General features: G+C 35.8%; 1 protein-coding gene across 1 annotated transcript in view; it reads right to left on the reverse strand.

The window, feature by feature from the left end:
- Positions 1-1,067: 1,067 nt before the first annotated feature.
- Positions 1,068-12,652, reverse strand: part of LOC129938782 (matrix metalloproteinase-2) — a 544,997-nt gene continuing 533,412 nt past the window's right edge. The window contains exons 6-8 of the mRNA XM_056046527.1: positions 4,142-4,848; positions 3,939-4,080; positions 1,068-3,875 (exon numbers count right to left, since the gene is read on the reverse strand). Of these exons, the coding sequence (XP_055902502.1) occupies positions 3,346-3,875; positions 3,939-4,080; positions 4,142-4,848 (1,379 nt within the window). The 3' untranslated portion in view covers positions 1,068-3,345. The remainder of the gene's footprint in view (positions 3,876-3,938; positions 4,081-4,141; positions 4,849-12,652) is intronic.

The raw sequence follows: 12,652 nt of genomic DNA on the forward strand, positions 1-12,652 counted from the left end.
AAATTAAGGTTGCTCCTCAACATGATCGCCTAGCAAATCATATGCAATTATGTTGCAAAATTTAGTTGATGTAAGTAGGTACTTGTACCAGGCAATCAGGCTGACAAAGAAGGTGTTTTTTTAATTTTGTGCCGTGTTGTTCTCTATTTTTGTATTCCTTCATTATCTAAAACACCGCAATCAAACACAAAAAGCATTATGAACCCCGCCCACAGACTTACTATTCTTGCATTTTTCTTCATTTACAGTATTTACAAATACAGCCCCACCTATTGCTCAGATCTTGAGAGTATTAATTCTCGAAAGAGAAAGAAAATTTTGCGAAAAAGGGATGCAAAAGTCTGCTATTTTTTCCTGTTCCTAGTTATTCTATCTCTTTCCTTCTTTCTAAAAAATTTCCTTTCTCATTTGGGAATTACTCGTTTCTTTATGATAATTGTAAATCAGGAAAGGAAAAGAAAAAAAAAAGAAAAAAGGAAAGGGATGCCAAAGTTTGCACTTTTTTCCATCCTTCTACCCTCTTTCTAGAAGTCATCCTTTCTCTTTCCTTCTTTCTAATAAATTTCACTTTTGATGATTTTTTTTAAATTAAAAAAAGGAAAGATACCTGCTACGCAACATGTTCGCCTGGTAGAATAAAAGCAATTTTGATATTTTTTAGAAAAAGGAAAGGAGAAGGAAGAAAAGAAAAGGTAGCCTTTGTGGTAGAATGATCTTGCGTTTTGTTTGAATAGTTAGCAGAAAGTGAGATGCTACATTAGCGAAAAAGTTTATTCAGAAATAATTGTAGGGTTCTATTTAAAGTGTTCATCATTGAAACTCTTGAATTGACCAATTTCAAATGATGGAAACTAATGATAGCTATAAAATTGCCAATTGGAAACACAATTTTTTTTTATTATTTCTAAATTAAACTTTTTTAAATGCGAAAAACGGAACCGGGTCAAAAAATGTCTTTTAATTTTATATAATAGTTACAGCATCCTTCTCATACAATTTTTCGTACTCTATTATTATAACTTCAATAAACAATCAAGTTAATTGTTTTGAAAAAGAAACACAAGAAATTATTTATTTTTTTGGTTTTGTATTTATTTTAAATAGTTAAAATTTGTTTATAATATTAAATATGCTATAAACTTCACAACAGTTTTTCTTTTGTTCATGTCACTTATTCATTTATGGTATATCGTGATTTAAGTTCTTCAGTTACATATAATTTTTGTTTAAATATAAAAATAAAAACTTACTTAAATTCTTAAAATCAACTGATTAAAATTATGTTTAATTTTCTTAAACAACGTGAATTAAAAATTAATTTAATTACAATAGATTTTATTTTTCTTCGTTTACATAATATTATGTATATATTTACTTTTTCGAGTTAATGAATTTTATACATTTTTTATTTATTTTTCTTTTTTTTCGACATTAACATAGTATCACATTAACTTAACAAAACAAAATGGCTGTGTTACGGCTAAATCTTAATAATCTTAATAATTATAATTATATTCATAAACTTAAAAACAAAAAATAATAATCTTAACTCTGTAGACGGCTAATGGAAATTGTCTTCTGTGATGGAGTTTTGTTTTTATTTTCTTGTTTAATAAAATAAGTTAAGTGTATGAATAAAAATTTGATGCTTGCACAGCAAAAGGCATTGTGTGAATTTATAATAATAAATGTTTTTATTTTTTAATTATTTTTTTTTTCAAAGCAGTGGTAATCGATCGAACTTTGGTGTAATTTCCTAGCTGCAGTTTTTCTTTTTTTTTATGTTTTAAGGCACTATAAAGATGGCTATAAATATATTTATAGAGGCAAATTTGGTAAAAAGCTTTTTAATGTAAGTTTTATGCAATATAATGAATTTAAGGCACAACCGCAAAAAAGAAGAATTAATAAGACTTTCCATTAGTGAAATAAAATAAAATATGTAATAATATTTTTTTTCGAAACTATGAAGAAAGTGCATTGATTAAAAATTTAACTTAAATGTAAAATAGTGTAGGATGATACAAAAATTGAGATTAGGGGAAATTGAACTTCCCTACAGGGTTAAAAAGTCAAATGTAGTATTAAAATAAAACATGTCTTTTAAGTTAAATGCAATTTTGGCAGATTTAGTTTGTTTTCCAAAAAAGTGTATAATTTATATTCATTCCTTGCTAATATTTCAATTTGGAGGCAACTGTACTAGAATGTTGTCGTTGTAATTCCCTTAAGAAATTGCTAATTTCAAAAGATGTTAAAACAACTAAGATCTTCTTGATATTTTTAAATGGCTGGATAAGCCTTCAAACAATAATTTTTGAACAGAATAAGTAAAGCTGTAGCAATTAAAGGCTAGCTACATTGACTTACTAAATATAGACTACTAGTCGATACTAATTCTCATACAAAATCCCCCTCTAAAGAGATTCCAACGGAAACAATCCACAATCTGTGGTTTTCTTGCTTAAAACATTTTTTTTGGTCAAAGAAACTGAGGACATCTATTAATATAAAATTTTGACAACAAAAAAACATAATACAAAAATTAAGTTCAAAAGTTTCTTCATGTTTCCCCTGAACCTACAGAAGGGCTTGTGGCATTATGCAACAGATGGCACCAAAGAGAAGTAGTTGTTTACTAGCAGTCCACATGTAATAGGGCACTGGTAAGCTAGGTCTACAGAAATTGTATGCTATCCTACCATCTTTTAACTTTGAAAGTACTACTTGCTTAAACTACATTGCTAAGCTATTAAGCATTCTCATATCACAGTTCAAAACTTAAAAATGCTTTATTATATCATAACTATTTTAAAATACTTTAGTATTGTGAATATTTTTGTTTTTGATTGGAAACCTAGATAATTTTCTCTTATTGTTATTCTTTCTAAAATCCTAGCACTCTCGATTAGTTTCGAAACAAATATCATTATTTGATTCCATTTCACATCTCGCCTACAATTTGAAGGCGCAGCAAATTTATATTTTTGATCGAATCTCTTTGTGTCGGAGCTTTTACTGAAAAGTAAAGCGTTCATTACGACTTTGGTTTAAGTTTTAAACATGTAGGATTTTCGTCTAGTCCTGCTGCAGCTAAAACGGCTTCCTTCTAGACTGTTCTTAAAATGTTCTATTTCTTAACAAATCAGAAACACTAACATTTTAAAGTCATTAAGAATGCCGACTTCTTCTGCAAGACAAAACAAATCGCTTAAATGCTAAGACATCTTTCAAAGAGTTCAACAACAATAACACGAAACAACGCCTTCAAATAAATCAATTTAAATAAAAGCACCTACTAACTATAAAAATACAAGCTGTGTTTTCTTTTTGTTTAAACTAAATTTACATCAAAAATGGAACTATCAATCCTAAAATAGCAAAACTCCACGAAACCCGCCACGCCGACGTCGAAGCTTCCGAAAAAATAGGAACCGTTCTCTCCGATACCAAGGGTGAATTAAACGAAGGATTCTGATCGATTTCATTCGATTCTATTTTTGGACAATTCATCCATTTGTGAGCTGATAGCTTTGGTCTATAATGTGCTACACGCATTCTATCATCATCGAACTCCCAATAGTGAAGACCTTTGAAGAAATAAGTCTTTCCATTTGTGTATTGGAAGCCTGAGTCGATTGAATAGCCAATGCCATTCCAAATGGACATATCACGTGGATAATCTAGCTCGACTCTGCCAACTTCTTCGTCGAAACGCCAGTAGAGGGTGCCACTATAGAGGTAGGTACGATTGTTGTGACCCCAGATAAGTGCTGCATCGATTCGATCGACATAGCTTGGGAGGCCGAGATCAGTAAGAGGTCTGGGATAGCCATGTGCTAGTTCAGTAGAACTAAATGCATAGACCATACGACCTGAAAGAATACAAAAAAGATTGTAAGTTGTTGATAATTTGTTTAGAGGATTTCATAACTCACCAATGAAAAAGATAATCTTTCCTTGAGTGTTCTCATAGACTGCATCGATTTTCGAAAAGTTTTCGGGAATTTTACTCCATAGCCTTCGAATTTCATTGGGGTATCCTGGATACAGTCCTTTGTCTCCGATTCTCCATAAATACTAAAAACAGAGAGAGGATTTAAGGACAACAATTTCAATAAGGTTCGTTTGTTATTCTTACCTGATCCTTAAATATAAATAGCTCCCTCCGAAGCATAGAAATAGCATCGTAAGAAGTTTTACAACTATCGGGCTTATGTGTGTCCACCGTTGGACGGTGCCTGGGCGTGTGTGTAGGTCTTGAATGATGTACTCGGGTTCTTGGATGGTTTTCTGTTCTTCGGAATGGTGTTCGGGTTGTATGATGGGGGGAATGTGTTCGAGGTGAATGTGTTCTTGGCGATGGAGTTCGCGGTGGTGGTGTTCGAGGAGGATAATCACTATCCGGTCGAGTTCGTGGAGGTGAATGTCGAGTTGGTTTTGAATAGGGGTATCGTGGATCATTCGGTCCATAGGGATTATTATTTGGATTGTATCGTGGATTGTTGTTGTTTGGTTTGTAGTGTGGATAATGTGGATTGTAATCGGGATTGTTTGGATTATTTCTTGGAAAGTCATAGCCCGGCTGGGGATAGTATACAATTGGCCTCTGAGTTGTAGTTGTTGTGGTAGTTGTGGTTGTAGTATGGGGAGCGGGATTGTGTGGGCCCCATTGTTTCCCGGGATATCCATAGAGATTTTGTATTGCTAACCGATCATCTTCGGGAAGGCCGCCATTTGTCTGATAGCCATGATACCAAGGGTACATAATTGCATTTTCTACAGATGAATGACCCAATCCTAGAGAATGGCCGAATTCGTGAACTGCTACTCCCATAAGATTTGTTCCTGGAAGAAGAAGATAAAAGTGAATTAGTAAAAAACGATACTATCAAACAATAATGTAAAAAAGGTGATAACCCTAGAAGGCTCTTTTTTCGTCACAGGGTAGGATGTCAGGTTAGGAAGAATCTATTCACTGAAATTGGTGTTTTGGCCAAAAATAATTATGATTCTTTAATTCCCTTCACATATTTTGGAAAACTGATTTCTACAATTCTCGAACTCAATTCCAAATTTAGGTTAGGTTAGGTTGACGTGACAGACCGAGATAGAGTACGACACATTAAGTGCAGTTCTTGGCCCATTGTAATGCCATATGAATCTTGGCTTTCTTCTAAAGCTCAATGAAACAAATTAGTGTTCCTAACGAAATGTAAAATACTAGTAATGTTAGAGTGTTTCAGATCTACAGTGTTCTGCTGTTACACTAATTATTGAGCTAAAGCAGATGCAATCTGTTAAGAGATATCAAGTACCTTTAGCACTTTAAACTAAGGTATGGGTGATGTTCTTGCTATCCTGAAAGGTTCTGATGTTATTGCACCTGCTGGTTTTCTTCATATTGTGTTTTTAGCAAAAGCTTATATATTGCGATTGGTACGTTAGCATTAGTCAAAATTGGTAGAATCGGACCATTTTTGTCGAGTTCATTTGCTTTAAAATTTCCTAGAATGTGGCCAACACGTGGCTAAGATAAATGTTTAACTATTGTTGCACCTGCATTTATATAAAAGTGGATTGATTCGTCTTCCAGGAATGCTCTATCCTCCAGGAAAGATCTGGAACGTATACATATCTGGGAGTTCCTATCAAACTGTGAGGGGATTGTAGCCTGGGTACTTTCTCAATAATTAAGCATTACGAAGTGGCCAATGCTATTATAATTACACTGTGATATAGAGCTTAGAGCGTCCGTATGAGACCATTAAGTTAGTTGTAAGTTATGGATAATTAGGCTAGTTTTATGAATTTTTGTCTAGCTTTAAGATAGGTTTAAGAATGAATTAATAAAAATGAATTAAAAAAAAAAAAAAAAACACTGTGATAAAGCTTCAGCTATTTGTCTGTTAAGATTACCCAGAAATGCAAATTAAGGGTGTCAAGTGCCCCAGATGAGGTCGTACGAAGCGATTTGCTTACACATGGGCAAGCTCACAATGGCTTTTACTTAGTTTGACTAAAGCAGTCTACCATATTGCCACACCAATGAGCAATTCGAGGTTATAAGACTTATTTATTAGCAATAGCTTTTTCCAGGAAAAAAATAGATTTTGTACCTTTCCTGACATTTTTTGTAAGTAACGTTTAAAATTTAGTGTATTGTCTAAAATAATCATTTGAGGGCATGACATACCGTTCAAGTGGGTCTTTAAACAGGAAAACTACACGAAGTAAACGATAAAGTAGCCATGATAAAAAGTTGGTGTATACCCGATTGAACATTTTTTGGTTGCCAAGTCAAGTAACGATAAAGAACTCTGGTCTATCGTTAAGAGCCGGGAATCGATGCCTGTTGAAAGATGTAAATAGCACCGCTATAAAAAGGTGATGTTCAGCAAAAAATAAAAGACATGTTTGAAAAATAACTACCTGATATTAATTAAATGTTGAATGTGATTTCCATACGGGTTTTGTCAATATTTGAAAAATGTTCTGAATTTGGAATATTTTAAGAAATTGGTGGAATTTAATATCCATTTTGTGTATAATCAAACTGGTTGACAAGTTTTTCATATAGCCAATAAAATTGCACTTTTAAAATGGGTCTCAATGAACTAAATTCAAAACCAAATTCAAAACTAATGCATCACGTTAGGTTTTTTAGCGATTACTTTTTGGAATTCCGAAACATATTTGTGCATTATGTATTTGATGCTTTTTGAGGCTGTATATATTTATGTATACTAAATTAAATTCGGCAACATTAGCCTTATATGCGCGCACATAAGAGAAAGACAGAAGAGAAAGACGACAACACAAAAGATATGTTCTTCGAGCTCTTAGACAAAACATATGAGCAGTGCCCTAGCTACGATATTAAAATAGTCCTGGGCGATTTTAATGCCAAGCTAGGAAGGGATGACATCTTTGGTGGAATTATCGGGAAGAACAGCCTGCACGACAACACTTCCGACAATGGATTCAGGCTCATAGATTTTGCTGGGGGGCGAAACATCATGGTAGCCAGTACGCGTTTTCCACACCTCAACATCCACAAAGGAACTTGGACTTCTCCAGATCAATCTACCGTCAACCAGATTGACCATATTGCGATCGACGCCAGACACGCTTCCAGCATTATGGATGTACGAACTTTCCGAGGAGTTAACATCGACTCGGACCACTACCTCGTTGTAGCCAAGGTAGCACTTCGGATATCCAGACCCAAGACAAAACAGAGAGGTGCTGGGAGAAGATACAACGTCGAACGGCTACAATCGCCAGAGATCGCGAAATCTTTTTCCGACCGAGTTACAAGAAACCTCCCTCGAAGTTCACTGCCGCTAACACAATGTATCGAAAACCAGTGGCAACATTGGCAAGATGCAATCAGAGAAGCCGCCTCTGATGTGCGGGGTTTCAAACAGCCACCAACAAGGAACCCCTGGTTTGATGAGGAATGTCGGCAGGCAAATGCAGCCAAACAACAGGCACGCAAAGCGGCGCTGCATAAAAGGACGAGAGCTGCTCGTGAGCTCTATGAGCAGAAGAGGCGCGAGGAACGCCGACTTCTCAGAAGGAAAAAGAGAGGGCATGAGAAGCGTGCTGTCGAAGATGTTGAGAGGTATAAAAGCAGGAATGAGGTTCGAAAGTTTTATGAACAGGTGAAACGAAATTCACAGGTACATAAACCTAGAACCGAAGGCTGCAAAGACGAAAGTGGAAACATCATAGTGGAACCGCAGTCAATGCTGAGGATATGGAAGGACCACTTCTGCAGACTGTATAACGGCGACGAAGAACTGAATTCCGCTGTCAGGCAGGATGATCCATTTAGTATAGACGACGAAAGCCAACAATCCCGTCCTCCAGACTTAGACGAAGTAAAGATTGCCATATCTAAGTTGACGTCTAAAAAAGCCGCTGGAGCAGATGGCTTGAATGCCGAGCTCCAACTATAGAGGAATAAGTCTACTTAACATCGCCTATAAAATCTTCTCTGCCGTAATATGTGAACGTCTAAAGCCCATCGTCAACAACCTGATAGGTCCTTATCAGTGTGGTTTTAGACCAGGAAAGTCCACAGTTGATCAAATATTCACATTACGGCAAATCCTGGAAAAAACTCAAGAACACCAAATCGACACCCACCCTCTTTTCATCGATTTCAAGGCCGCATATGACAGCATCTACAGGGACGAGCTGTATAGAGCCATGTCCAGTTTTGGCATCCCTGCCAAACTCGTCCGTTTGTGCAGGATGACCATGGAGAATTCACGCTGCTCCATAACGGTTGGAAACAACTTAACAGAACCTTTTGATGTCAAAAAAGGTTTTAGACAAGGTGATGCGCTGTCATGCGATTTTTTTAACATCGTGCTTGAAAGAATAGTGCAGAGCTCACACGTCAACACTAGAGGCACTATCTTTCAAAAGTCTGTCCAATTACTGGCATATGCTGATGACATTGACATAATCGGAAGAACTCAGCGTGATGTCAATGGGGCCTTTGTGAGTATTGAGGCAGAGGCGGCAAAAATGGGTTTAACGGTTAATGAGGGCAAAACAAAGTACAAGTCTTGGTCAAAATGTCACCATCGAAATACGTAACTTTGAGGAAGTCAAGGACTTCGTCTACCTAGGCTCCGCTGTAAACGCAGAAAACAACACCAACGCTGAGATCAAACGCAGAATAACTCTTGCTAACCACTGTTTCTTTGGACTAAGAAAGCAATTGAGTGGTAATGTCCTCTCTCGAGGGACCAAAGTGTTGCTATATAAGACCCTTATCATCCCCGTCCTGCTATACGGTGCAGAAGCATGGACCATGACAAAAGCGGATGAAAGCACCTTGGGTCGCTTCGAGAGAAAAGTTCTTCGTGTGATCTACGGTCCCGTATGCATCGAAGGGGAGTGGAGGAGAAGATGGAACGACGAACTGTACGGGCTGTACAGCGACGTAGACTTAGCAAGAAGAGTAAAAGTCCAACGACTAAGACGGCTGGGTCACGTAGAGTGCATGGAAACCAATGCTCCGGCCCGGAAAGTCTTCGAATCCGCACCCACAGGACAGCGCAGTAGAGGAAGACCTCGGATCAGGTGGCGCGCACAAGTGGAAGGTGACCTCACCCAACTTGGAGCGCGAAACTGGAGACATCTAGCTAGGGACCGAGCTATATGGAGACGTTTGTTGGGTGAGGCCCTAGTTCACACAGGACTGTAGCGCCACCTTAAGTAAGTAAGTAAGTATATATTTATGTAGTAGCTTTTTTCAATAAAATCTGTGATGGTTGTCCAAATCTTTAGTGGCTTTCTTCAATATTTAGTTGAAATATTTATATTATTTCATATGAATTCGAAAATTCATAATTTTTTTTTTTATATAAAGTGAAAACAAGTTCTTGAAAAAATATAAAAACAATGTTAAAAACGAGTATAACCAAAGTTTCGATTCGAAGTCAGCACTAAAAATTAACTTCAAATCATATCTTTCAAAACTATGGAAGTATTAAATTCAAGGTTTGCTCTAAATGTTCATTTAAAGTCAAATAAAGACTCATAAATAATTAGAATTTCCAAAAAACAAAGTCAGATACTAAAATGATTAAAATTGTATCTAGAATTGTATCCCATTACACAAGAAAGGAGATCCTGAAGATCCGACTAATAACAGAGGCATTTCACTTGTCAACGCAAAATCAAAGTTATTTGGAGCAATATTGTTCAACCGGTTAAGCGATTGGGTCGAAAACAAGCAGATTTTGCATGAATTTCAACCGGGTTTCGGGAAAAACTATTCAATGATAGACCAAATTTTCGCTTTGGTAAATATTGGCGACATCTATAAAAAGAGATGGAAAAGCTGTATGTCTTTTTTGTAGATTTCCGGGCAGCTCGATTCAATTTCCAGAGACGCACTTTTCTACAAACGGTTACGGAATATCTACAAAAATGATATCTGTCATCAGAGCAATCTACAAAGAAAATGTTGCAAGGGTATGGGATGGTGAATTCCTCTCAGACGAGTTTGAAACGTCAATGGGCGTTAAACAAGGTTGTGTTCTTAGTACTCTATTATTTGTTTTGTACATAAACGACATTATCGATAGTGTAAAAGGGGAATTGTTATGAGTGGAAAAAAACATCCCTGGCTTAATGTTTTGCAGATGATTTAGTCTTCCTATCGGATACTATAAACGGTATGCAGATAATGATAAACCGACTCGAACGCTACTGCAAAACTTGGAATTTATCGGTTAATCTTGCCAAGTCGCAAATTATGATTATGAAAAGGGGGGGTGCAGGTTTTCGAGGAGTGAAAAGTGGACGTTTAAGGAGGAACAAATAGAGATTTTGAAAGACTACAAGTACCTAGGAGTCTTAATTGCTTCTAATCTAAACCTAAATAAGCATCATCAATACAAACTATCTGAAGCTAAACGAGCTACTCGTATGTATTCTGTGTGGAGAAGTTCTATCGAAAGGAAAAACATATCACATGGAGCAAAGTATCAAATCTTTCGTACAGCTGCATTATCAATTCTCTTCTACGGAGCCCAAGTTTGGGGATAATATCTTCGTTTTTTTATACGGAATACTTTCAAGCTGCCTGGTAGTTCACCAAATTATATGTTATACTTAGTAACAGGTTTGGATACGCTGAAAATACATTTCGATTATGTGACAAAAGTTATGGGGATGGGAGAAGAAAGTATTCCAAGACTGGTTCTCATGCAGCTGATACATTCTGGGGGAACTTGCCTCACTGAGTGGAATAAATTGGCCAACGAATCTTCATCAGATTTTACAGTATCAACCACCGATAATAATGAAGCCATGAATTTAAAATTCAAAGATTTGCTAAGGAAAGCTGGAAATATGATTTATGATAAGTTCACTACGGAAGCAGAGTCGTCGCAATACAGAACCTACTACAGCAAGCTCAATCATTTTTTAAATACGAACCAAACACGTATTTCTTGGCACAAAACACAACAGAACAAATCAGTAAGCTATTTAAAATAAGAGGTGAAGCCATTGGTTTGAATTATATTCCGCATCGACCAGAACTACCATTATTGTGCGATCTATGCAATTTGAAAGTGCGCGAAGATATTTTTCACTTTGTGGGAATGTGTCCAATACTCAAGGATTTTCGAAGGCGTTTCTTTGCAGTGGAGTCTCTTGGTCTAGACGAAGTAATCAAAATTTTAAATGGAGAGAGCGGTTGGGACCCTCTAGTTGGGTATATTACGAAAGCTTTTCGTTACAGAAACCAAATTATGCAAGACAATTTCTAAATAACAATGATAGATGTATTTAAAAAAAAATTATAATAATAATAATTTAATGTTTTAAGCTTTTTATTTTTGATAATGTACAAATTAAATTAAAATGTCACTCTGGTAGACGGCCTCGGCCAAACCATAAAAGACTTATATTATTTTCAAAACACTTAAATGTAAATTTGTATATATTTATGAAGTCAATAAAACTAAACTAAACTAACTACTCTATCACTTCGAACTGCGGAGGAATGGTTTAGACGATTTAAAGATGGAGAAAACGACATCATGGATAAGCCAACTGGCGGTGGAAGACCGGTGACGACGATAATACCGTTCAAATCATGAATCGAGTTCGACCGGCATGTGGCATCTGGGGACATCGCTCAGGAGATAGGGTTTAAGAACCAAACCATTTAAAACCATCTGCAGAAGGCTGGGTACAAAAGAAAACTTGATGTTTGGGTGCCGAATGATTTGACGCAAAACAACTTACTGGACCGAATCAACGCCTGCGAGAAGCTGCTGAAACGTAACGAACTCGACCCATCTTTATTTGTACTTTAAAAAAAATCAACATACAATTTGTCGTTCAAAAAACCGTTTTTGCTAGCTTTTAGCATTTTAAAGGGTCATACTTAAGAAAATTGTTAAACAAATTAAAGTCAAATTTTGTGTTAAGAATTTTTAAAAAGTATTGTTTCGTTTGTGCTCCGGTAAACAAAAAAAACGTAATTTTTTTTCTACCAGTGTTATTATTAAAGGCTTCAAGGTTGTTTACTTAAACAGGGGGATTCTCTAATGTTTTTTGGTGCTATTTTTTAACCGCAGATGTAGTAGGTATACATATCAATCATGTTGTAGTCACAATTAGCTTATCCCTAAACTTAGCCATGTTGTAGAAACGCAAAATTAGAAAATTCAATTAAAGGTACTTCATTATAGCTCAATTCGAATATCGTTTTAGGGCACTGCTTTTTAAGTTAAGTCAACTCTCTGACTAACCTTAAATACAGTATACAGGACATAAGCACCGAAAAACCCATAAACATGCACCTTCAGCTATCATGCAATGATATAATTTGTACATCATCATTATATAACTGTAAGTAAGTATAATACATAAACATACATTTATAGAACCAAGTTAATTAACTATTTTGCTGAATTAATTGGCATCGACAAATATTTGACTAGTCAACCCAATAAACAAATTAATATGCGTATGTGTACAAGATAACCTGTCGACATTGCACTCAAAAACAAGGTTAAAATAATAAACATAAAAACTACTGAAAATAACCATTCAAAAAAATAAAACAATAGCGGCCCCAAAAGGTGGCTAAAGCCTTTTTTTTATGGTG

Source organism: Eupeodes corollae, chromosome 1 (genome assembly GCF_945859685.1).
Source record: "Eupeodes corollae chromosome 1, idEupCoro1.1, whole genome shotgun sequence".
Classification (NCBI taxonomy): Eukaryota; Metazoa; Arthropoda; class Insecta; order Diptera; family Syrphidae; genus Eupeodes; species Eupeodes corollae.